This window comes from Aethalodelphis obliquidens, unplaced genomic scaffold (genome assembly GCF_003676395.1).
Source record: "Aethalodelphis obliquidens isolate GAN/ISIS:26980383/991018 unplaced genomic scaffold, ASM367639v1 scaffold1, whole genome shotgun sequence".
In the NCBI taxonomy this organism is placed as follows: domain Eukaryota; kingdom Metazoa; phylum Chordata; class Mammalia; order Artiodactyla; family Delphinidae; genus Aethalodelphis; species Aethalodelphis obliquidens.
Window position 1 is genome coordinate 47986164 of NW_020837945.1, and position 26101 is coordinate 48012264.

The 26101-nt window shown below is 38.2% G+C and overlaps 1 protein-coding gene across 1 annotated transcript in view; it reads left to right on the forward strand.

Annotated features, from left to right (window-relative positions):
• Positions 1–26101, forward strand: part of ADGRG7 (adhesion G protein-coupled receptor G7) — a 59170-nt gene that overhangs the window by 10916 nt on the left and 22153 nt on the right. Inside the window, 5 exon segments of the mRNA XM_027103487.1 lie at positions 179–291; positions 11459–11575; positions 11577–11803; positions 12677–12773; positions 24123–24275. Of these exon segments, the coding sequence (XP_026959288.1) occupies positions 179–291; positions 11459–11575; positions 11577–11803; positions 12677–12773; positions 24123–24275 (707 nt within the window).

Sequence of the window (26101 nt, forward strand, 5' to 3'; positions counted from 1 at the left end):
AAAAAAAAAAAAAAAAAAAAAAAAAAAAAAAAATCACAGCTTTATATAAAAAAAGACATATCTGGCTATTTTGATCAATATATCTGATTGCTTTAATCAGTGTATCTCTTTATGATGTTGACTTTCACAGATATTTCAGAATGGTTATTTAAAAATAATGAGTCAACTTACTTTCTAGAGTTTCAAAAAGGAATATAAATATGCTGAATCACTAGATGTATTTTCCACATTTGGATGTGCACTGTCCATTGCTGCTCTGGCTCTCACAATTATATTACTGGTCAGCACCAGGTAACCTGAAGGGAAGCAGGCTCTTCTCATGAGAGAAATTGCTATCCTGATATCATTTCCTCTCAGCATATTCCCATTAGAATATAGTCTCTTGGAACTGGAAAGAAAATCAGATTTAGTTCAACATACTCATTTTACAAGATACTCAGTCCTGGAGAGACTAAGACATACACACAAATAAATGTATACTTACAAACTGTGGTAAGTGCCTTGAAGGAAAATTACATACCATGTAATTACAAGTTTGTCACATAAAATTAATGTGGTCCCATAGTTCATCAATGCCACAGTTCCTTAGTGTTGAATAGAAGTGTAACTGCCAATCTGCATTGGCAAGGAGAGAAATGTTGCTAATCAGCAAGTTTTTGAGGATAAAAGTAAATTTTAAACTGTATTAAGGTTTCAAATGGTAAAACTTTTAAAAAAGATTTTGAGAGAGGACCTTCAAGATGGCGGAGGAGTAAGAGGTGGAGATCACCTTCCTCCCCCCAAATACGTCAAAAATACATCTCCATGTGGAACAACTCCTACAGAACACCTACTGAATGCTGGCAGAAGACCTCAGACTTCCCAAAGGCAAGAAACTCCCCCATGTATCTGGGTAGGGCAAAGGAAAAAAGAAAAAACAGAGACAAAAGAATAGAGATGGGACCTGCACTTCTGGGAGGGAGCTGTGTAGGAGGAAAGGTTTCCACACACTAGGAAGCCCCTTGACTGGCAGAGACAGGGGGGGGGGGGGGGGGGGGAAGCTTTGGAGCCACAGGGGAGAGCGCAGCAACAGGGATGCAGAGGGCAAAGCAGAGAGATTCCCGCACAGAGGATCGGTGCCGACCAGCACTCACCAGCCTGAGAGGCTTGTCTGGGGAAGATGGGGGCTGAGAGCTGAGGCTCCAGCTTCGGAAGTCAGATCCCAGGGAGAGGACTGGGGTTGGCTGGTGCACAGCCTGAAGGGGCTAGTGCTCCACAGCTAGCCGGGAGGGAGTCCAGGAAAAAGTCTGGAACTGCTTAAGAGGCAAGAGACCATTGTTTCCGGGTGCGCGAGGAGAGGGGATTCAGAGCACCACCTAAATGAGCTCCAGAGACAGGCGTGTGCCATAGCTATCAGCGCGGGCACCAGCGACGGGCATGAAGCACCAAGGCTGCTGCTGCAGCCACCAAGAAGCCTGTGTGCAAGCACAGATCACTATTCTCCCCTCCCTTCCCGAGAGCCTGTGCAGCCCGCCACTGCCAGGGTCCCGTGATCCAGGGACAACTTCCCCGGGAGAATACACAGTGTGCCTCAGGCTGTTGCAACATCATGCTGCCCTCTGTCACTGCAGGCTTGCCCCACATTCTGTACCCCTCCCTCCTACTGGTCTAAGTGAGCCACAGCCCCCTAATCAGCTGCTACTTTAACTCGATCCTGTCTCAGCAAAGAACAGACACCCTCAGGTGACCTACATGCACAGGCAGGGCCAAATCCAAAGCTGAACCCCAGGAGCTGTGCAAACAAAGAAGAGAAAGGGAAATCTCTCCCAGCAGCCTCAGGAACAGTGGATTAAATCTCCACAATCAACTTGATGTACCCTGCATCTGTGGAATACATGAATAGACAACGAATCATCCCAAAATTGAGGCGGTGGACTTTGGGAGTAGCTGTAGACTTGGGGTTTGCTTTCTGCATCTAATTTGTTTCTGGTTTTATGTTTATCTTAGTTTAGTATTTAGAGCTTATTATCTTGGTAGATTTGTTTATTGATTTGGTTGCTCTCTTCCTTTATATATATATATATAGTTTTTCCTTTTTCTCTTTTGGTGTGTGTGTATGTGTATGCTTTTTTGTGTGATTTTGTCCGTATAGCTTTGCTTTTATCATTTGTCCTAGGGTTCTGTCCTTCATTTTTAAAAATTATTATTATACTTTTTAGCACTTGTTATTATTGGTGGATTTGTTTATTGGTTTCATTGCCCTCTCTTTCTTTTTTAAATTACTTTTTTATTTTATAACTTTATTTTATTTATTTATATTTTTTCTTTTTATTTCTCCCTTTTCTTTTTTTTTAAATTTAGGATATAAAATTAACCATTTTATTTATTTATTTTTTTAGAAATTTATTTATTTTATTTATTTATTTTTGGCTGCTTTGGTTCTTCATTGCTGTGCACTTCTTTGGCTACTCTTCGGTGTGGTGTGCGGGCTTCTCATTGCGGTGGCTTCTATTGTTGAGGAGCGCGGGCTCTAGGCACATGGGCTCAGTAGCTGTGGCACACGGGCTCAGTAGTTGTAGCTCATGGGCTCAGTAGTTGTGGCTTGCGGGCTCTAGAGCACAGGCTCAGTAGTTGTGGCACATGGGCTTAGTTGCTCTGCGGCATGTGGGATCTTTCCAGGGCCAGTACTCGAACCTGTGTCCCCTGCATTGGCAGGTGGATCTTAACCAGTGCGCCACCAGGGAAGCCCCTTATTTCTCCCTTTTCTTCTAAGCCGTGTGGCTGACAGGGTCTTGGTGCTCCAGCCAGGTGTCAGGCCTGAGCATCTGAGGTGGGAGAGCTGAGTTCAGGACATTGGACCACCAGAGACCTCCAGGCCACTCCTAATATCAAATGGTGAAAGCTCTCCCAGAGATCTCCATCTCAGTGCTAAGACCCAGCTGCACTCAATGACCAGCAAGCTACAGTGCTTGACACCCCATATCAAACAGAAAGACAGGAACACAACCCCATCCATCAGCAAAGAGGCTGCCTAAAATCATAATAAGGTCACAGACACCCCACACAACACCACTGGACGTGGTCCTGCCCAGCAGAAAGGCAACATCTAGCCTCATCCACCAGAACACAGGAAGCGGTCCCCTCCACCAGGAAGCCTACAAAACCCACTGAACCAACCTCACCCACTGCGGGGGAAAAAGTGGGAACTATGAACATGCAGCCTGCGAAAAGGAGACGCCAAATGCAGTAAGTTAAGCAAAATGAGATGGCAGAGAAATACACAGCAGATGAAGGAGCAAGGTAAAAACCCATCACCCCTAACAAATGAAGAGGAAATAGGCAGTCTACCTGAAAAAGAAGTCAGAGTAATGATAGTAAAGATGATCCAAAATCTTGGAAATAGAATGGAGGAAATACAAGAAACGTTTAACAGGACCTAGAAGACCTAAGGAGCAAACAAACAATGATGAACAACACAATAAATGAAACTAAAAATTCTCTAGAAGGAATCAATAGCAGAATAACTGGGGCAGAAGAACGGATAAGTGGCATGGAAGATAAAATAGTGGAAATTACTACCGCAGAGCAGAATAAAGAAAAAAGAATGAAAAGACTTGAGGACAGTCTCAGAGACCTCTGGGACAACATTAAATGTCCCATCATTTGAATTATAGGGGTCCCAGAAGAAGAGAAAAAGAAAGGAACTGAGAAAACATTTGAAGAGATTATAGTTGAAAACTTCCCTAATATGGGAAAGGAAATAGTCAAGTCCAGGAAGCACAGAGAGTCCCATACAGTATAAATCCAATGAGAAACACGCCAAGACACACATTAATCAAACTATCAAAAATTAAATACAAAGAAAAAAAATTAAAAGCAGCAAGGGAAAAGCACCAAATAACATACAAGGGAATCCCCATAAGGTTAATAGCTGATTTCTCAGCAGAAACTCTGCAAGCCAGAAGGGAGTGGCAGGACATATTTAAAGTGATGAAAGGGAAGAACCTACAACCAAGATTCCTCTACCCAGCAAAGATCTCATTCAGATTCAAAGGAGAAATTAAAACCTTTAGAGACAAGCAAAAGTTAAGAGAATTCAGCACCACAAAACCAGCTTTACAACAAATGCTAAAGGAACTTCTCTAAGCAGGAAACACAAGAGAAGGAAAAGACCTACAATAACAAACCCAAAACAATCAAGAAAATGGGAATAGGAACATACATATTGATAATTACCTTAAATGTAAATGGATTAAATGCTCCAATGAAAAGACATAGACTGGCTGAATGGATACAAGAACAAGACCTGGATATATGCTGTCTACAAGAGACCCACTTCAGACCTAGGGACACATACACACTGAAAGTGAGGGGATGGAAAAAGAAATTCCATGCAAATGGAAATCAGAAGAAAGATGGAGTAGCAGTTCTCATATCAGGCAAAATAGACTTTAAAATAAAGACTATTACAAGAGAGAAAGAAGGACACCACAAAATGATCAAGGGATCAATCCAAGAAAAAGATGTAACAATTGTAACTATATATGCACCCAACATAGGAGCACCTCGATACATAAGGCAAATGCTAACAGCCATGAAAGGGGAAATTAAAAATAACACAGTTATATTCAGGGATTTTAACACCCCACTTTCACCAATGGACAGATCATCCAAAATGAAAATATATAAGGAAACACAAGCTTTAAATAATACATTAAACAAGATGGACTTAATTGACATTTATAGGACATTCTATCCAAAAACAACAGAATACACATTTTTCTCAAGTGCTCATGGAACATTCTCCAGGATAGATCATATCTTGGGTCACAAATCAAGCCTTGGTAAATTTAAGAAAATTGAAATCGTATGAAGTATGTTTTCTGACCACAATGCTATGAGACTAGATATCAATTACAGGAAAATATCTGTAAAAAATACAAACACATGGAAACTAAACAATACACTACTAAATAACCAAGAGATCACTGAAGAAATCAAAGAGGAAATCAAAAAATACCTAGACACAAATGACAATGAAACACCACTCCCCAAAACCTATGGGATGCAGCAAAAGCAGTTCTAAGAGGGAAGTTTATAGCAATATAATCCTACCTCAAGAAACATCTTGGACTTCCCTACCAGCGCAGTGGTTAAGAATCTGCCTGCTGGTGCAGGGGACGTGGGTTAGAGCCCTGGTCTGGGAGGATCCCACATACCGTGGGGGCAGCTAAGCCTGTGTGCCACAACTACTGAGCCTGCGCTCTAGAGCCCGCGAGCCACAACTACTGAGCCCGAGTGCCACAGCTGCCAAAGCCTGAATGCCTAGAGCTGATGCTCTGCAACAAGAGAAGCCACCACAATGAGAAGCCTGTGTACTGCAACAAAGAATAGCCCCTGCTTGCTGCAACTAGAGATAGCCCGTGTGCAGCAATGAAGACCCAACATAGCCAAAAAAAAAGAAACAAGAAACATCTCAAAAAACACCTAACCTCACATCTAAAGCAAATAGAGAAATAAAAACAAAAAAACCCCAAAGTTAGCAGAAGGAAAGAAATCATAAAGATCAGGCCATAAATAAATGAAAAAGAAATGAAGGAAATGATAGCAAAGATCAATAAAACTAAAAGCTGGTTCTTTGAGAAGATAAACAAAATTGATAAACCCTTAGCCAGGCTCATCAAGAAAAAGAGGGAGAGCACTCAAATCAATAAAATTAGAAATGAAAAAGGAGAAGTTACAACAGACACTGCAGAAATACAAAGCATCCTAAGAAACTACTACAAGCAACTCTATGCCAATAAAATGGACAACCTGGAAGAAATGGACAAATTCTTAGAAAAGCACAACCTTCTGAGACTGAACCAGGAAGAAACAGAATATATAAACAGACCAATCACAAGCCCTGAAATTGAAACTGTGATTAAACATGTTCCAACAAACAAAAGCCCAGGATCAGATGGCTTCAGAGGTGAATTCTATCAAACATTTAGAGAAGAGCTAACACCTATCCTTCTCAAACTCTTCCAAAATATAGCAGAGAGAGGAACACTCCCAAACTCATTCTACGAGGCCACCATCACCCTGATACCAAAACCAGACATAAGATGTCACAAAAGAAGAAAACTACTGGCCAATATCACTGATGAACATAGGTGCAAAAATCCTCAACAAAATACTAACAAACAGAATCCAGCAGCATATTAAAAAGATTATACACCATGATCAAGTGGGGTTTATCCCAGGAATTCAAGGATTCGTCAATATACACAAATCAATCAATGTGATACACCATATCAACAAATTGAAGGAGAAAAACAAATTGATCATCTCAATACATGCAGAAAAAACTTTCAACAAAATTCAACACCCATTTACGATAAAAACCCTGCAGAAAGTAGGCATAGAGGGAACTTACCTCAACATAATAAAGGCCATATATGACAAACCCACAGCCAACATCGTTCTCAATGGTGAAAAACTGAAACTATTTCCTCTAAGATGAGGAACAAGACAAAATTGCCCACTCACCATTATTATTCAACATCGTTTTAGAAGTTTTAGCCACAGCAATCAGAGAAGAAAAAGAAAAGGAATAAAAATTGGAAAAGAAGTAAAACTGTCACTGTTTGCAGATGACATGATACTAAACATAGAGAATCCTAAAGATGCTACCAGAAAACTACTAAAGCTAATCAATGAATTTGGTAAAGTAGCAGGATACAAAATTAATGCACAGAAATCTCTTGCATTCCCATACACTAATGATGAAAAATATGAAAGAGAAATTAAGGAAACACTCCCATTTACCATTGCAACAAAAAGAGTAAAATACATAGGAATAAACCTACCTAAGGAGACAAAAGACCTGTATGCAGGAAACTTAAGACACTGATGAAAGAAATTAAAGATGATATGAACAGATGGAGAGATATGCCATGTTCTTGGATTGGAAGAATCAACACTGTGAAAATGACTATACTACCCAAAGCAATCTACAGATTCAATGCAATCCCTATCAAACTACCACTGGCATTTTTCACAGAATTAGAGCAAAAAAATTCACAATTTGTATGGAAACACAAAAGATGCCAAATAGCCAAAGCAATCGTGAGAAAGAAAAACGGAGCTGGAGGAATCAGTCTCACAGTCTTCAGACTATACTACAAAGCTACAGTAGTCAAGACAGTATGGTACTGGCAGAAAAACAGAAATATAGATCAATGGAACAGGATAGAAAGCCCAGAGATAAACGAACGCACATATGGTCACCTTATTTTTGAAAAAGGAGGCAAGAATATACAATGGAGAAAAGACAGCCTCTTCAATAAGTGGTGCTGGGAAAAGTGACAGCTACATGTAAAAGAATGAATTTAGAACACTCCCTAACACCATACACAAAAATAAACTCAAAATGGATTAAAGACCTAGATGTAAGGCCAGACACTATAAAACTCTTAGATGAAAACTTAGGCAGAACATTCTATGACATAAATCACAGCAAGATCTTTTTTGACCCACCATTTAGAGAAATGGAAATAGAAACAAAAATAAACAAATGGGACCTAGTGAAACTTCAAAGCTTCTGCACAGCAAAGGAAACCATAAACAAGACAAAAAGATAACCCTCAGAATGGGAGAAAATATTTGCAAATGAAACAACTGACAAAGGATTAATCTCCAAATTATACAAGCAGCTCAATATCAAAAAGACAAACAACCCAATCCAGAAATGGGCAGAAGACCTAAATAGACATTTCTCCAAAGAAGATGTATAGTTTGCCGATAAACACATGAAAGGATGCTGAACATCACTAATCATTAGAGAAATGCAAATCAAAACTACACTGAGGTATCACCTCACACCGGTTAGAATGGGCATCATCAGAAAATCTACAAACAATTAATGCTGGAGAGGATGTGGAGATAAGATAACCCTCTCACACTGTTGGTGGGAATGTAAATTGATATAGCCACTATGGAGAACCGTATGGAGTTTCCTTAAAAAACTAAAAATTGAACTACCATATGACCCAGCAATCCCACTACTGGGCATATACCCTGAGAAAACCATACTTCCAAAAGAGTCATGGGGCTTCCCTGGTGGTGCAGTTGTTGAGAGTCCGCCTGCCGATGCAGGGGACACGGGTTCGTGCCCCGGTCCTGGAAGATCCCACATGCCGCGGAGCAGCTAGGCCCGTGAGCCATGGCCTCTGAGCCTGCGTGTCTGGAGCCTGTGCTCCACAACGGGAGAGGCCACAACAGTGAAAGGCCCGCGTACCACAAAAAGAAAAAAAAAAAAAAAAAAGGGTCATGTACCACAATGTTCATTGCAGCTCTATTTACAATAGCCAGGACATGGAAGCAACCTAAGTGTCCATTGGCAAATGAATGGATAAAGAAGATGTGGCACATATATACAATGGACTACTACTCAGCCATAAAAAGAAACGAAATTGATTTATTTATGGTGAGGTGGATGGACCTAGGGTCTGTCATACAGAGTGAAGTAAGTCAGAAAGAGAAAAACAAATACCGTATGCTAACACATGTATATGGAATCTAAAAGAAAATGTATTCTCATCTGGTTTTTTCTCCCAAACTCAAGATGTATCACAATGCTTCTTTCCTTCAGAATTATTTCTCTCTAATAAATTCCTTCACAACTGTTTTCTCAGATGTGTAGATTCTGGAATTTTTTGTTCTAAAGATATTGCCATTGAAACATTTTTTCCTGAAGTTTATTTAAAAAAATTAAAAGTCTATAGAAGTGTTGAAAGAGACTAAGTGAACACCCAAATACCCTTCACCTTGATTCACCAGTTGTTAATATTTTGCCTTCTTTCTTTTTATTTTTTTTCCTGAAATTTTGAAAGTAAGTTGTAAACATCATGACTGTCATCTCTAAATTCTTCAAGCATGTATGCATCTCCCAAAAACAAGGGCACTCCTAGATAGTATAATATTATTATCCTCACTCACAATATTTTACTCAAGAATTTAACATTAATATAATGTTATCATGTTAATGTCCATATTCAAATTTCTCCAACTGTTCCAATAATGTCCATTTTAGCTGTTCCCTCCCCAATTTATTTAGTAATTGTGTCTCTTTAGTTGTCTTTAGCCTAGAATAATTCCTCTGTTTTTTAAATTTGTTTGTTTTGGTCTTTCATGACATTAAAATATTTGAAGTGTTCAGGTTAGTTATTTTATAGAAGGTAAAATATTCTACAATATAAAATTTCTCGGAAATTTTCCAATGATTAGGTACAGATTACATATTTTTGATGAGAATTCTAATCATTAAGTCTTTTTCATTGTGGCACAGCAAGAAGTGCATGATGTCAGTTTGTCCCGTTATTGCTGTGTCATTTGCTTCCTTGTTTAAATAGTGTCTTGTAGATTTCTATACTGTAAAGTCTCAATTTTTCCCTTTGTAAATAATAGGCAATCCATGCAGTGAAACTTTGGGACTGTGTGAATATTCTGTTCCCCAACTTTTACTCAGTGGTTTTGGTATTCACGGATGATCCTAATTGGTATATATGATTACATTGGTGGGTGAATAATGATCTCTAATCTATCATTCTTTCTATATTTAGTCACTATATTACTTTGGAAAGAAGTGTACTCTCCAGTGTAGCTGGAGGGAGTCCTTTCATGTTGTTTTTTCATGTCCCTATCAGTCTATAAGCGTTTCCTTATTTAAGGCACAGCAAGATGGACCAGGTACATCTTTCACTTTTTCTCCCCCATACCTAGCATCAGCTATTTGTCCAGAGAGCCAGAATTATTTTTGATTATTTTCTTTACCTTTCACACTTAATGAGTCTCTTGCCCTTTGTTTAAAATTTTTACATTGAGTGCTTACTATGTGCCAAGCAACATGTGAGGAGGTAAATACAAAACTATGAACAAGACATATAAACTCCCCTCTCCCTTGGAATTTACATTCTCGGGGGGAAGACAGACATTGTACAAATATATACAGAAATAAATATATAATTACAAATTGTGGTAAGTGCCTTGAAGGAAAATTACATGCCATATAATTATGTCTGTCATATAAAGTAAAATGGCTCTTATATCTGTCTTTTCATTTGTAAATACACTTGAACAGACAGTTATTTGGTTCCATGTGAGTAAGTTGTGGTAGCTGCATAACTATTGGTTTGGCCAAAAAGTTCATCTGGGTTTTTCTGTAAGATGGCATGGAAAAACCAGAATGAACTTTTTGGCCAACCAGATAGTTTCTTTGCCTAAAATCTCACTCCTTCTAATTGTCATCATATTTGTGTGTGTGTGTGTGTGTGTGTGTGTGTGTGTGTGTGTGTGTGTCCTGTATCAACTTGTTTTTAGCAGTTTTGCTGTCATAGATAATATATATATTATATATTTCTGTGCATATAATAAAAATGCACAGAATATAGTAATATACAGAAGACCCATTTGAAAATAGTCTGTTCTCGCTGTAGATAATTTATGTTTGAAATTGGAGAAAAATTAAAAACTAACTTTACTTTTATATAAATGGATTCTTCTGAAAGCTTTTTGCATTTCTGCCCATTAAACTTTTCAGAAGGCTTAATAAAATTTTGAATTATCCAGAAAATCTCAACTAAAATATCATGAGGATGGACAGAGTTCTGTTTTAATATAAGCTTTTTATTCAGTGTGGGAATCCAAAGACTAAGTAGGACCATGGTGGAATGTTATGGTAGGACCGTAAAGGATATATAATTAGCAAACAGATTTGTTCATCAAATTCTGAGACCTTAGAAATAGAGAAGTTCTTGAAGGTGTTAGAACTTTAAGCACATTAATAGTGAAATATTTATTTCAAGAGGCCTTATAATCTGAAAAATTCATAAGGATCTAGATGGTAGTGAATGAAATTTTATAACTTTCTTTAATACCGGAGAGACCTGTGTTATGTCATGAGTTTCAAAGAGAACTTGGTTCTACACCCACAAATTATATCTTCAGATGAAGGAACAGTCCTTGGGCATGTTTTACATTAGAAGACCTTGTTGTGGACCATAGAAGTATAAACATATTGTGGATGCTAAGCACCACTGTCTGATGGATAAGTTGGCCCTGGCTGCCAGGCCTTCTGCTGCATTCTGTTAGTTATATCAAGTCACTGGACAGCCCTGGGAGGGGGCTACACTGGGCATAAACTCCAGGAAGTAGAGTTCACAGGAGGGCATCTCTGGAAAACAGCTATCACCTTGGATTAAATGACAGGTTCAAGAAAGGAGAAATCAACCTGTTTTCTCAAACTCACTTTGTGAGAATCAGATAAAAAGAGAATGTTTCTCTGGTGTAGTTGGGAAGGTCCGTTTACCGGCTGGCCCACTGAGCTATGAGCTAGATTTACAGTGGGTAATAATATTCTTTTGTTCCCTCATGATTTCACTGGAGTATTTTTTGTAGTTGTTTTGTTTATTAATTTTATTTATTTATTTATTTTCAGGAAAGTCAGAAAAACCTCAGTAACCTGGGTATTGGTCAATCTGTGCACATCAATGTTGATTTTCAACTTCCTGTTTGTGTTTGGAATCAAAAACTCCAATAAGAACTTAAAGACACTATAGTGACACTGATAATACTGACTTGAGCAATAATGAAATGTCCAGACAAGACACCATTGTCATCTCGAATCCCACATGCACTGCGATTGCTATCTTGCTGCACTATTTTGTGTTAGTGACATTTACCTGGATGGGACTCAGTGCTGCCCAGCTCCATTTCCTTCTTATTAGGACCATGAAGCCTTTTCCTCAGCATTTCATTCTTTTCATCTCTTTAATTGGATGAGGTAAGTGTTTGCTTCTTCACTTACTCAGGAATTTAATTTTGTTGAAATCACTTAATTTAAACAAACACCTATTGAAGACCTAATAGTACAAGGCCCTGTGGTAGGGGAGATGGAAAATCCAGCAATCACTAAGAGTGCCTTCTGTCTAGTGAAGGAGTGTCTTCTCCTGTGAAGAAGGCAGATGTGATCAAGGCAGCTATACTAGATACATCATGAGCTAACTTCAAGATGTTCATTTCCTTTAACATCTCTATTTATTTGACTTGAGATTTAGACCACATATAAACTTCCTAGCTACTTTATTTTTTTTTGTAAATTAACCTTATTTCTTTTTTGAATTTTATTTTATTTTTTAAAATATAGCAGCTTCTTATTAGTTATCTATTTTATACATATTAGTGTATATATGTCAATCCCAATTTCCCAATTCATCCCACCACCACCCTGACCCTGCTTTTCCTAGCTACTTTAAAAGAAATGTTTCAAGGCAATCAGAGTGACTCTTTTAAGAAAAATAATTTGAAAAATTTAATGAGTTCCAGCAAAGGAGAGTTGTTTTCGTGTTATCTAAATTTAAATTTATTCAAGTGAAAGAGGAATTAGACCATTTAAGAGTGGAAATTGTGGTAAGAGTTACAAAGAAATCAGAAATAGTATAGGATTGATATGTATAGCCAACACTGATAGGGAAAGGAAAACACAGAAAAACTATGTCTACTGTTGACCTACATCTGTAGGATCATTTAGTACACTGTCTATAGTGGAAAGAACAATACATCCTGAAAAAGGTCAGGTGTATAATTCATTCATGTTCTTTTATAATTAATCCCAGTCTTGGGTAAATTATTAATTCTATGACTCTTTATCACATAGGAGTCCCGGCTATAGTGGTAGCTGTGACAGTGGGAATTATTTATTCTCAGAATGGGAATAATTCACAGTGGGAGTTAGACTACCGGCGAGAGGAAATGTAAGTTTATATTTTTTTAAATGTCCATTTCTTTGATATGAGTGTAACTATTCAATGACATTGAGTCCAAGTGTCACTGTAATATGCATATCACTTTATAATTGTCATATTATAACTGTGTATTTCAAATTCTCAAAGAACACATTATATTTTAAATATGGTGGCATGAAAATTTCCTATGATAAATCCTTTCGTAAAGCAAGTAATTGTCTTCTGAATTTATAAATGTGAACTTTTTAATATTAAATTTGTCTTCTTTGATTAAGTCTGAAAATCACAGGACACAAGAAGTGTGATCATTAGTGACCCCTTATCTTAGTTTTCTCATCTAGAAAATGGGAATAACAATAATAGTAATACCTGCTCTGGGGTTACTATGAAGGGTCAAGCAAGTGTGAAAACATTTTCACACTTGAAAATGAAGAGCAATATCCATGAAATATCCATGCTTATGAACCAATTCTATGTTGATATGATTATAATGAGTATTTCATGATGATTTATCACACATAAATTCTCCCTGTGACTCCAGCATGAATATTTAACTGTCAATAATGGAAGTACCTGAATGCATGGTATTTGCCTTCCATGTGGGGAGAGTGAGAAAGTGGGGCTGAACTCTATGTGTATTTCTGCTACCAAATGGCAACTGCTCTTTAATTTATCTTCCCTTCTTATTTTATAAATTCAACCATTCTGATCCCTGGATTCCGCCTTAAGTCCCAAACCAACTCTAATCAAAACAAAACTCTTGGAAATGTGCACATATACCCAAGGGAAGGCTGTGGTGTCAGAGTGCTTACCTATCTCCAGGGCTGACCATGACCAAGTGTAGAATAGGGAGCTAACTGCCTGGCTTGATTTTAGGAGCCATACACTCTAGGCACTATTTTCTCTGTTTAATTGGGATTAAATATCTTTTAATGAGTTTTAAAATTTTAATTCCACAATTAGATATCAGGAGTAAAATGCAAATATCTCATGGGAGAGGTAATTCACCTCAAATTGCATTATTATTAATTTCCTATCCTAACCCAGCCACAAGGCTAGACCTACTCCTACAGAAGTCTTCAGTAGAAAGAAGCCTGCTGTCTTAAATTTATTCACACCAAGATGTAAATAATTGAGAGCAGATTCTTTCCTGAGTACAGTATTAGATGTTAGGGAAGACACTGGGCAACTGATAATAAGAGTTGGGAAGAGGGGAAAGGATGTGTAATATGAATATCAGCTTCATCTTGGACCCTTATCTCCCACTTTCCACCCTATACACACATCAAGGCTCACATTTCTTCAGGATATATTTAGAAAGAGGAGGGACTTTTTTGGGTTTTCTTGAGTTATCTTCCCAGAAGTTGCTCCTCAATATATCATACTCGCTGTCCCCCCACCATGGCTCCCAGTTCTGCCAGTCATACCCGAAACCCCTAACCCAGTTCCCTTGATGTGCTGCTATCTCTGCCAGGACCCAATTAAGGGGCGACTGCAGGGCAGGCCACACTCCTATTTAATACTCTATCCCCCAAATCTCTGTCCCACCATATAGGCTGTTTCAGACTTCCCTGAAGGGTTGAGGTGACCATTGGGAAATTATAATGCATGAGGAAGAATTTTCTGGAAGCATATGCTATATCTTCTACAGCTGTCTTTTCCCATGTTTCATGACAAAATCACCAAGGAGTTAAATGCTTCATCTGAGGTTCACCTATGATGCTCTCCAGACCTCAGGTTCATAGATGTTTGTCAGATGCAACCTTGACCTTGTGACTCTCCAATCTCAATTCTAGAAATCCCACTCCTACAAGGGTTAGTCTGCCTGGAGGATCCATCTGTCTCCTCAGCAGTCTGTTTTTCAAAATCTGGGTGATTAGATTCAGAATAGCTAAGGGAAAGGCTCATGAGAACAAATCCAGTCTGACTATCTCTCCAAGTAGTACAAAGGATGGAGGAGGTGAGGAGGTGTCCCTTCCTAGTGCACACCTCCTCATGGCCACAGGCATCCAAGCCTGTTTCCCATCCAGGTCTCCCCATCTGTGTGAGGTAACTGAGGAAACTTACAGACATTTGTATGCACACACACACAGATCTATAGTACAAATAGTAATACTTAGAAATTGTGTTGTCTAAAGTTTAAATAACTCATGACTCATACAGATAAAGATAAATATTTGTCTAAATTGTTTCATAATTTGCAAGTCTGTCTTTATCCGATAGAGTTGGATATTAATTTTCTTTCTCTATCCTGTCCTCCCCTTTTAAACTGTGTTTCTCTAGGCTGCCTGGGTCAGAAATATGTCCATCTTTTTTTTTTTTTTTTTTTTTTTGCGGTACGCGGGCCTCTCACTGCTGTGGCCTCTCCCATTGCGGAGCACAGGCTCCGGACGCGCAGGCTCAGCGGCCATGGCCCACGGGCCCAGCCGCTCCGCGGCATGTGGGATCCTCCCGGACCGGGGCACGAACCCGCGTCCCCCGCATCGGCAGGCGGACTCCCAACCACTGCGCCACCAGGGAAGCCCTGTCCATCTTTTTAATTTAAAACTTTGATGGCCACTTGCTTAGTCACCAAAGAAGTGTCTAGAGATGTGAAAGTACTTCTCAGCAGGATTTTATTAAATTCTTAGCCAAGTGCCCTCCTATTTCTTCTATGTCGGGGGAGATTGTGACAGAGATTGTGAGATTGAAGATGGCAGGAAGGTTGTCCTTTGGTTACAGATGAAAGGACGTGGAGGCCCAAAATCCTGAAGATAAATTTTATTCTTTCTCACCATTTTACTTAAGGCTGGACCTAATCTACCATTAATGGATTGGAGGCACTCCTTTTCATTTTTTTAACATTTTTTATTTTATATTGGAATATAGCCGATTAACAATGTTGTGATAGTTTCAGGTGCACAGCAAAGCAACTCAGCCATACATATACATGTATCCATTCTCGCCCAGACTCCCCTCCCATCCAGGCTGCCACATAACATTGAGCAGAGTTCCCTGCACTATACAGTAGGTCCTTGTTGTTTATCCTTTTTAAATATAGTAGTCTGTACATGTCAATCCCAAACTCCCTACTACCCTTCCCTCCACTCTCCCCGCCCTGGTAACCATAAGTTCCTTCTCTAAGTCTGTGAGTCCATTTCTGTTTTGTAAATACATTCATTTGTATTATTTCTTTTTAGATTCTGCATGTAAGCGATATCATACAATATTTCTCTTTCTCTGTCTGACTTACTTCACTCAGTATGACAATCTCTAGGTCCATCCATGTTGCTGCAAATGGCATTATTTCATTCTTTTTTATGGCTGAGTAATATTCCATTGTATATATGTACCAAATCTTCTTTATCCATTCCTCTGTCCATGGACACTTAGGTTGCTTCTCTGTCTTGGCTATTATAAACAGTGCTACAATGAACATTGGGGTGCATGTATCCTTTCAGACCATGTTTTTCTCTGGATATATGCCCAGGAGTAGGATAGCAGGGTCATATGATAACTCTATTTTTAGTTTTTTAAGGCCCCTGCATACTGCTCTCCATAGTGGCCATACCAATCTATGATCCCACTAACAGTTAGGAGAGTTCCTTTCTCTCCACACCCTCTCCAGGATTTACTGTTTGTGAATTTTTAAATGATAGCCATTTTGACTGGTGTGAGGTGATATCTCATTGTAGTTTTTACTTGCATTTCTCTAATCATTAGCAATGTTGAACATCTTTTCATGCGCCTCTTGGCCATCCATATGTCTTCCTTGGAAAAATGTCTATTTAGGTCTTCTGCCCATTTTTTGATTGGGTTGTTTGTTTTCATGATATTAAGCCACATGAGCTTTTTGTAAATTTTGGAGACTAATCCCTTGTCAGTCACATGATTTGCAAATATTTTCTCCCAATTTGTGGGCTGTCTTTTTGTTTTGTTTATGGTTTCCTTTGCTATGCAAAAGCTTTTGAGTTTAATTAGGTCCCATTTGTTTATTTTTGTTTTTATTTCCATTACTCTGGGAGATGGGTCAGAAAAAATATTGCTGCAATTTATGTTAGGGAGTGTTCTGCCTACGTTTTCCTTTAGGAATTTAATAGTGTCTGGTCTCACATTTAGGTCGTTAATCCATTTTGAGCTTATTTTTGTGTGGTGTTAAAGAATGATCTAATTTCATTTTTTTACATGTAGCTGTCCAGTTTTCCCAGCACCATTTGTTGAAGAGACTGTCTTTCCACCATTGTAAAGTCTTGCCTCCTTTGTCGTATATTAATTGACCATAGGTGCATGGGTTTATTTCTGGGCTTTCCATCCTGTTCCATTGATCTATAGTTCTATTTTTGTGCCAGTACCATACTGTTTTGATGACTATAGCTTTGTAGTATAGTCTGAAGTCAGGGAGCCTGATTCCTCCAGCTCCATTTTTCATTCTCAGGATTGCTTTGGCTATTCAGGGTCTTTTGTGTCTCCATAAAAATTTTAAGATTTTGTGTTCTATTTCTGTGATAAATGCCATTAGTAATTTGATAGGATTGCATTGAATCTGTAGTTTGCATTGGGTAGTATAGTGATTTTGACAATATTTATTCTTCCAATCCAAGAACATGGTTTATCTTTCCATCTGTTTGTGTCTTCAATTTCTTTCATCAGTGTCTTATAATTTTTAGAGTACAGCTCTTTTGTCTCCTTAGGTATGTTTATTCCCAGATATTTTATTCTTTTTGATGCAATGGTAAATGGGGTTGTTTCTTGAATTTCTCTTTCTGATCTTTCATTGTTAGTGTATATAGATGCAACACATTTCTGTGTATTAATTTTGTAGCCTGCAACTTTACCAGATTCACTGATGAGCTCTAGCAGTTTCCTGATAGTGTCTTTAGGATTTTCTATGTATAGTGTCATGTCATCTATAAACAGTGACATTTTAACTTCTTCTTTTCCAATTTGGATTCTTTTATTTCTATTTCTTTCCTGGTTGCCATAGCTAGGACTTGCAAAACTCTGCTGAATAAAAGTGGTGAGAGTGGGCATCCTTGTCTTGTTCCTGATCTTAGAGGAAATGCTTTCAGCTTTTCACCATTGATATGATGCTAGCTGTAGGTTTGTCGTATATGGCCTTTATTATGTTGAAGTAGGTTCCCTGTATGCCCACTTTCTGGAGAGTTTTTATCATAAATAGGTGTTGAATTTTGTCAAAAGATTTTTCTGCATCTATTGAGATCATCATTTGGTTTTTATTCTTCAATTGGTTGATGTGGTGTATCACACTGATTGATTTGTGGATATTGAAAAATCCTTGCATCCCTGGGATAAATCCCACTTGATCATGGTGTATGATTCTTTTAATGTATTGTTGGATTCGAATTTCTAGTAAAATACTAGCAACTGAGGATTTTTGTGTCTATGTTCATCAGTGATATTGGCCTGTAATTTTCTTTTTGAGTGGTATCTTTGTCTGGTTTTGTTATCAGGGTAATGGTAGCCACATAGAATGAGTTTGGGAAGTCTCCTTCCTCTGCAGTTCTTTGGAACAGTTTCAGAAAGATAGGTGTTAGCTCTTCTCTAAATGTTTGATAGAATTCTCCTGTGAAGCCATCAGGTCCTGGACTTTTGTTTGTTGGGAGTTTTTAAATTACAGTTTCAATTTCAGTGCTTGCGATTGGTCTGCTCATATTTTGTAATTCTTCCTGATTCAGTCTTGGGAGACTGTACCTTTCTAAGAATTTGTCCATTTCTTCCAGGTTGTCCATTTCATTGGCATACTGTTGCATATAGTAGTCTCTTATGATCCTTTGTATTTCTCTGGTGTCAGTTGTAACTTCTCCTTTTTCATTTCTAATTTTATTGATTTGAGTCCTCTCCCTATTTTCCTTGATGAGTCTGGCTAAAAGTTTATCAGTTTTGTTTATCTTTTCAAGGAACCAGCTTTTAGTTTCATTGATCTTTGCTATTGTTTTTTTCGTTTCTATTTCATTTATTTCTGCTCTGATCTTTATGATTTCTTTCCTTCTACTAACTTTTGGTTTTGTTCTTCGTCTAGTTGCTTTAGGTGTATGGTTAGGTTGTTTATTTGAGATTTTTCTTGTTTCCTGAGGTAATATTGTATTGCTATAAACTTTCCTCTTAGAACTGCTTTTGCTGTATCACATAGGTTTTGGATCATTGTGCTTTCACTTTCATTTGTCTCTAGGTATTTTTTGATTTCCTCTTTGCTTTCTTCAGTGATCCATTTGTTGTTGAGTAACATATTGCTTAGCTTCCAAGCGTTTGTGGTTTTTATAGTTTTTTCTTGTAGTTTGTTTCTAATTTCATAGTGTGGTCGTAGAAGATACTTGATATGATTTCAATTTTCTTAAATTTACCGAGGCTCCCTTGTGGCCCAGGATGTGGTCAATCCTGGAGCATGTTCCGTGTGCACTTGAGAAAAATGTGTATTCTTCTGCTTTTGTATGGAGTGCTCTATAAATATCAATTAAGTCCATCTGATCTAATGTGTCATTTAAGGCCTTTGTTTCCTTGTTGATTTTCTTTCTGGATGATCTGTCCATTGACAAAAGTGGAGTGTTAAAAGTCCCCCACTATTATTGTGTTACTGTCGATTTCTTCCTTTATGGCTGTTAACATTTGCCTTATGTATTGAGGTGCTCTTATGTTGGGTGCATATATATTTACAATTGTTGTATCTTCTTCTTGGATTGATCCCTTGATCGTTACATAGTGTCCTTCTTTGTCTCTTATAACAGTCTTTATTTTTAAGTCTATTTTGTCTGATATGAGTATTGCTACTCCAGCTTTATTTTGATTTCCATTTGCATGGAATACCTTCTTCCATCCCCTCACTTTCAGTCTGTATGTGTCCCTAGGTCTGAGGTGGGTCTCTTGTAGACAGCATATGTATGGGTCTTGTTTTCATATCCAGTCAGTCTACGTCTTTTGGTTGGTGCATTTAATCCATTTACAGTTAAGGTAATTATCGATATGTGTGCTCCTATTGCCATTTTCTTAATTGTTTTGGGTTTGTTGTTTTATGTCTTTTTTCTTTCCTTCCTCTTTTGTTCTCTTGTGGTTTGATGACCATCTTTAGTGTTGTGTTTGGGTTGCTTTTTCTTTTCTGTATGGTTATCTATTGTAGCTTTGGGGTTTGCTGTTCCCATGAGGTTCTGATATAGCAGTCTATGTATGTACAAGGTTGTTTTAAGTTGCTAGTCTCTTTCCCACCAAGAGGAGTTCCTTTAGCATTTGTTGCAAAGCTGGTCTGGTGGTGCTGAAATCACTTAGCTTTTGCTTGTCTGTAAAGCTTTTGATTTCTCCATCAAATCTGAATGAGAGCCTTGCTGGGTCGAGTATTCTTGGTTGTAGGTTCTTCCCTTTCATCACTTTAAATATATTGTGCCACTCCCTTCTGGCCTGCAGAGTTTCTGCTAAGAAATCAGCCGTTAACCTTATGGGAGTTCCCTTGTATGTTATTTGTAGTTTTTTCCTTGTTGCTTTTAATAATTTTTCTTTGTCTTTAATTTTTGTCACTTTGATTACTATGTGTCTTGGTGTGTTTCTCCTTGGGTTTATCCTGCCTGGGAGTCTCTGTGCTTCCTGGACTTGGGTGACTATTTCCTTTCCCATTTTAGGGAATTTTTTACTGTAATCTCTTCAAATATTTTCTCAGGTTCTTTCTCTCTCTCTTCTCCATCTGGGTCCCCTATAACTTGAATGTTGGTGCATTTGTTGTCCCAGAGGTCTCTTAGGCTATCTTCATTTCTTTTCATTCTTTTTTCTTTATTCTGTTCTGTGGGAGTGATTTCCACCATTCTGTCTTCCAGGTCACTAATCTGTTCTTCTGTCTCAGTTATTCTGCTATTGATTCCTTCTAGTGTATTTTTCAATTCAGTTATTGTATTGTTCATCTCTATTTGTTTGTTCTTCAGTTCCTCTAGGTCTTTGTTAAACATTTCTTGATGTTTAACAAACATTTGTTAAAACATTTGTTAAAAAACAAATGTTTAACAAACATTTCTTGATGTTTCTTGATGTTTAATCGAGGAGATCCTCGATTCTTTCCTCCATCCTTTTTCCGAGGTCCTGGATCATCTTCACTATCATTATTCTGAATTCTTTTTCTGGAAAGTTGCCTATCTCCACTTCATTTAGTTGCTCTTCTGGGGTTTTATCTTGTTCCTTCATCTAGGACATAATCCTCTGCCTTTTCATTTTGTCTATCTTTCTGTGATTGTGGTTTTTGTTTTGCAGGCTGCAGGATTGTAGTTCTTCTTGCTTCTGCTGTCTGTCCTCTGGTGGATGGGGCTATCTAAGAGGCTTTTGCAAGCTTCGTGATGGGAGGGACTGGTGGTAGGTAGAGCTGGGTGTTGTTCTGGTGGGCAGAGCTCAGTAAAACTTTAATCTGTTTGTCTGCTGAAGGGTGGGACTGTGTTCTCTCCCTGTTGGTCATTTGGCATGAGGCGACCCAGCACTGGAGCCTACAGGCTCTTTGGTGGGGCTAATGGTGGACTTTGGGAGGGCTCACACCAAGGAGTACTTCCCAGAACTTCTACTGCCAGTGTCCTTATCCCCATGGGGAACCACAGCCACCCCCTCCCTGCCTTTGCAGGAGACCCTCCAACACTAGCAAGTAGGTTGGTTCAGTCTCCTATGGAGTTACTGCTCCTTCCCCCTGGGTCCTGGTGTGTACAAGGTTTTGTGTGTGCCCTCCAAGAGTGAAGTCTCTGTTTCCCCCAGTCCTGTTGAAGTCCTGCAGTCAAATCCTGCCTGACGTCAAAGTCCAATTCTCTGGGGATTCCTCCTCCCATTGCTGGACCCCCAGGTTGGGAAGCCTGATGTGGGGCTCAGAACCTTCACTCCAGTGGGTGGACTTCTGTGTTATAATTGTTCTCCAGTTTGTGAGTCACCCACGCAATGGTTATGGGATTTGATTTTATTGTGCTTGTGCCCCTCGTATCATCTTATTGTGTCTTCTCCTTTGTCTTTGGTTGTGGGGTATCTTTTTTGGTGAGTTCCAGTGTTTTCCTGTAGATGATTGTTCAGCAGTTAGTTGTGATTCTGGTGCTCTCTCAAGAAGGAGTGATTGCACCTCCTTCTACTCCACCATCTTGAAACAATCTCCTCCTTTTCATTTTTAAAATTCATTACAGAGATCTGTAATCATTCCAATTTCCTTCTAGATCATTCAGATTAGAAATATGATTTCTAATAATTTAAATTGTAACAACATTCCAATGTAAAACAGCTTAGAAATCCTTTGGCATGTATAATAATGGTGTTTACCTACAAGGGAAAGAAAACAGGCATTAATTGATTGCCAAATAATACCAGGGCTTCTCACATTATTTTGTTAATACCTACTGCCTACCTGACACCTTCACTTGGCTGGACAAGTGATGAGACATCTCCTGGTCTTCCCTCCCAAACCTGCTCTTCTCATCATCCTCGCCAACTCAGTTAACAGTAATTCCATCCTTCCAGGTACTCAAGCCAAAGATTTTGTATTCACTCTTAACTCTCCTATATCTCCCATCTAACCTATTAATAAATCCTTTTGCTTTACTTTTTAAAAATATATATATATATATTTATTTATTTGGCTGCGCTGGGTCTTAGTTGCAGCATGCAGGATCTTCACTGTGGCATGCGTGATCTTAGTTGAATCTTTAGTTGCCACATGCAGCCTTTTAGTCATGGCATGTGGGATCTAGTCTCCTGATGAGGGATCGAACCCATGCCCCCTACATTGGAAGCATGGAGTCTTAACCACTGGACCACCAGGGAAGTCCCCTTTTGTTTTACCTTTAAACATATCTGGAATCAGACTATTTCTCAACATCTCCTCTCCCTGGTTCCAAGCCACCTGATTATTGCAGTAGACTCCTAGCTGTTTTTCTCCTTTGGCATGTGCTCTTCTTTTATCCCTGCATCTAGCTAAAGTAATACTTTTAAAACTAAAGACCAAGCATGTCAAGTTTCTCCTTCTTGCCAAGAGTACATACAGTCACCTATAAAGCCCTGACATAATTTGCATCCTTTTACTAATTCCATCTACTTCACACTCTGTTCTAGCCACACTGGCCTCTTTGCTTACGCTCTCAACTCAGAGCCTTTGCACTTGCTGTTCCCTCTGCCTAGAACACCCTTCCCCCTCATCTACTTCAGATCTTTACTCAAATATTTTTTTCCATAAGTGTTTTCCTGACCACTCTATTTAAAATGAAACATTTCCTCCCCTGGTCCGCCAGGCACACACACAGACACACAGACACACGTATACATATACATAGTAATACCTACCCTCATTACCTACTTTATTTTTCTTCACAGCACTTGCTAACTTCTGTTATAGTATATATCTTATTAATTCATTAGTTTTATTTATTTTCTGCATTAGAATAAATTCACTAAAGAAAGGCAGTTTGTTTTTTCATTCACTGCTAATATCTTGTTATCTAGAACAATGTCTGGTACATAGCATGTACTCTGTAAATACTTATTAAATGAATGAATTTATTCTTACAACAATGCCAGGAGATGATTACTACACTTCACAGATGAGAAAAAGAATACCACCAAAACTACCACCAACAATAACAAAAAGACAAAAACAAAAACAGATGCAATGAGGCTAAAGAACTATTCAAATATTTTTTAAACATTAAACTTTAAAAAATGCTTATTAATAAGAGACAGTTTAAATAATTTATGGTATAATTAAATAATGGAATAATATGCAGCCATAAAAAATTATGAGGATAATCTTTATATTCTGATATGGAATGATCTCCAAGATGTGTTTTTAAGTAAGGTATAAAAGTATCATGTTATCCTTTGCTTCAAAATCAGGAAAAAATATACATTTGCTGGTGTATGCATAGTCTAAATCTGGAAGTATACACAAGAAACATTGAATACCGCCGGAGATAAAAGCTTGGTGACTAGGGATAGTTGTAGGAGGGGTCTTGTCTCTCTATGATGATTTGTACCTTTAAAATTTTGAGCCATCTGAGTGTGCTACATAGTCAAAAAGAAAATTAAACAGTAACTTAACTAAAGTCAGAAACCTAGTAAGTGACAGACAGTGACATTTATATTCAGGACTGCCTAACTCAAAAGCCCACTTTCTTTCCACTAGCCCATATTGTCTCACAGAGAAATTTGGCAGAATCAATGCATTTAATTTTTCTACTTGGTTGAATTCTTGAAAATCATCTCTAATATATAGAAGGCAAAGAGATATTGACTTTTAGCAGGTCTTTCAGTCGAGTGAATGTCAATGGTGTGAACAGCATAGAGAAGAGTTTGTATACCTTTCTTCCTGCTGAAATCATTTCTTTTCTCTGCTTTCTTAGTCTGCTGAAATCATTTCTTTTCTCTCCACAGCTGCTGGCTGGCAACTCAAGAAAGCAGTGGTTTGATAACAAGTCCATTGTTGTGGTCATTCATCATACCTGTGACCATTATCCTCAATAGCAATGTTGTTATATTTATTGTCATTGTAGTCAAAGTGCTGTGGAAGAATAATCAGAATCTGAAGAGCTAAGATTCCCAATGAATCAGAAGCTGGAAGGCATGGCTCATGTAGTACTAAATATAGCACAGGAATACATCCACAGTTCCTAGAAGAGTTTTCAGATTTGGGGGAAATGGCAAGGATATGTGGTTTGCAGGACAGATTTTCTCTTAAACTTTGTCTCAGAAGGTGGATCTTCTCATCTTCCAACATCAAGACTACAATGTGAGTCTATTGCATTACCTAAGATACTTTTGCACTGTATGAGCCCAACTAAAAACCCAACCCAAAGACATCAAGAAAAAAAATGTATCCCCCAATCCCCAATATTCATGAAATCAGATTTGAATAATTAAAAATATGAGAGGGTTGTGAGGAGATGCTGGTCACTGTATTTTCATTTTAGAAACTAGTAACTGTAGGTTATATTTTACATGTGTTGCCTGAATCACATAACAGCTTTAAATTTTTAAAAATTTGTTGCAAACATATACAAATTGGAACATTGGGCAACATTGGGCCCACATTCCCTGCAGATGGGGCATGTGCTCTCTGGTCTATCAGTTCCCATGTGGACTGCTTCTTTCCTCTCTGTAACTTTTCTGACCCCAATAAGCATTTTCATTGTCATCACTAATATACAGAAAGAGCTTTCAGTTGGAGAGACAAATAACAGAAGCTATTAAACACATACACTCCCCTCACCTCCACATCCCACAGCATGAATTGGTTAGAACACAGTGCTAATGAGGCTGTGAATTCAGGCTTAATTCTACAAGACTCTTCTTAACCCAAGTAGACTTACTATAAGTACATCTGTGAACTTTGTTGGTCACCATATAGATCCATTTTGAATGAACAGATGGGTGAAAACAGCCATCATTAGTGGGAATGTAATCTTAAACATGTACTTTACCAATCAAGAGTACCATCTTTCCTATATGGATGATAACCCATATTGAGGGGAAAAATGTGGAGAAAAGCCTATCACTGATAATCATTCAAACCTATGTTTTCTTAACAATGCAGAAAAACCTTGGTGAAGTCTTGTTAGCCTAATTGTAAGTTAAGTTATATTTCTTTTATACAAAGCAATATCATTTTGGCCACAGACATCAAACAAATTTGTAATGTTTCAAAATTTTGACTGGCAACTCATGGTTCTTAAATTAGCTTAGTTACAGTGAAGAGCAGGTTACAATTTAATTGTTTAACAAATTATCTTCTATGTATCAGTTAGCTTTTGCTGTATAACAAATTACCCCCAAATTCAATGGCTTAGAATGATAAATATTTATTACTTGTCATAAGTTTGAGTGTCGATCATGTAGTTGTTTTTGTTTTGGCTGGCTTGAATGCTGGTAGATAACTTAGGATGAATCACTTTCATGTCTGATGGTTGTTGGTTGGTTGGTATTGAGTGGGAACTGCTCATCTGGGAAAGCTCGCCTCTGCTGCATGTGGTCTCTCTCTTAACATAGTACTCTCAGGATTCCAAAGAGCAATAAGAAAAAACACGCCCTGATGAGTGGAATGCTTTCAAGACTTTGTTTGTGGAACAAATGCTAATGACCCTCTGGTCAAAGTGAGTCATATGGCCAAGCTTAGGTTCCAGGGATATAGACTTAGCATGACAGGGAAGAAGGTCACTTTGTGCTTTAATAAATTTTCATTCTGATATTAACTTATGACATGGGACGGTCCCAGATGCCCCAAATAGGAATTACTGATCCAGTAGTTATAATCGCTAACATCAAATTCAGTTCCAAAGAAAAAGTTAATTCTATGTGAAATTTGCCTGCAGTAGTATTTCAGGAACTGTTTATGCCTGAGCTTTTAAGCAGATATC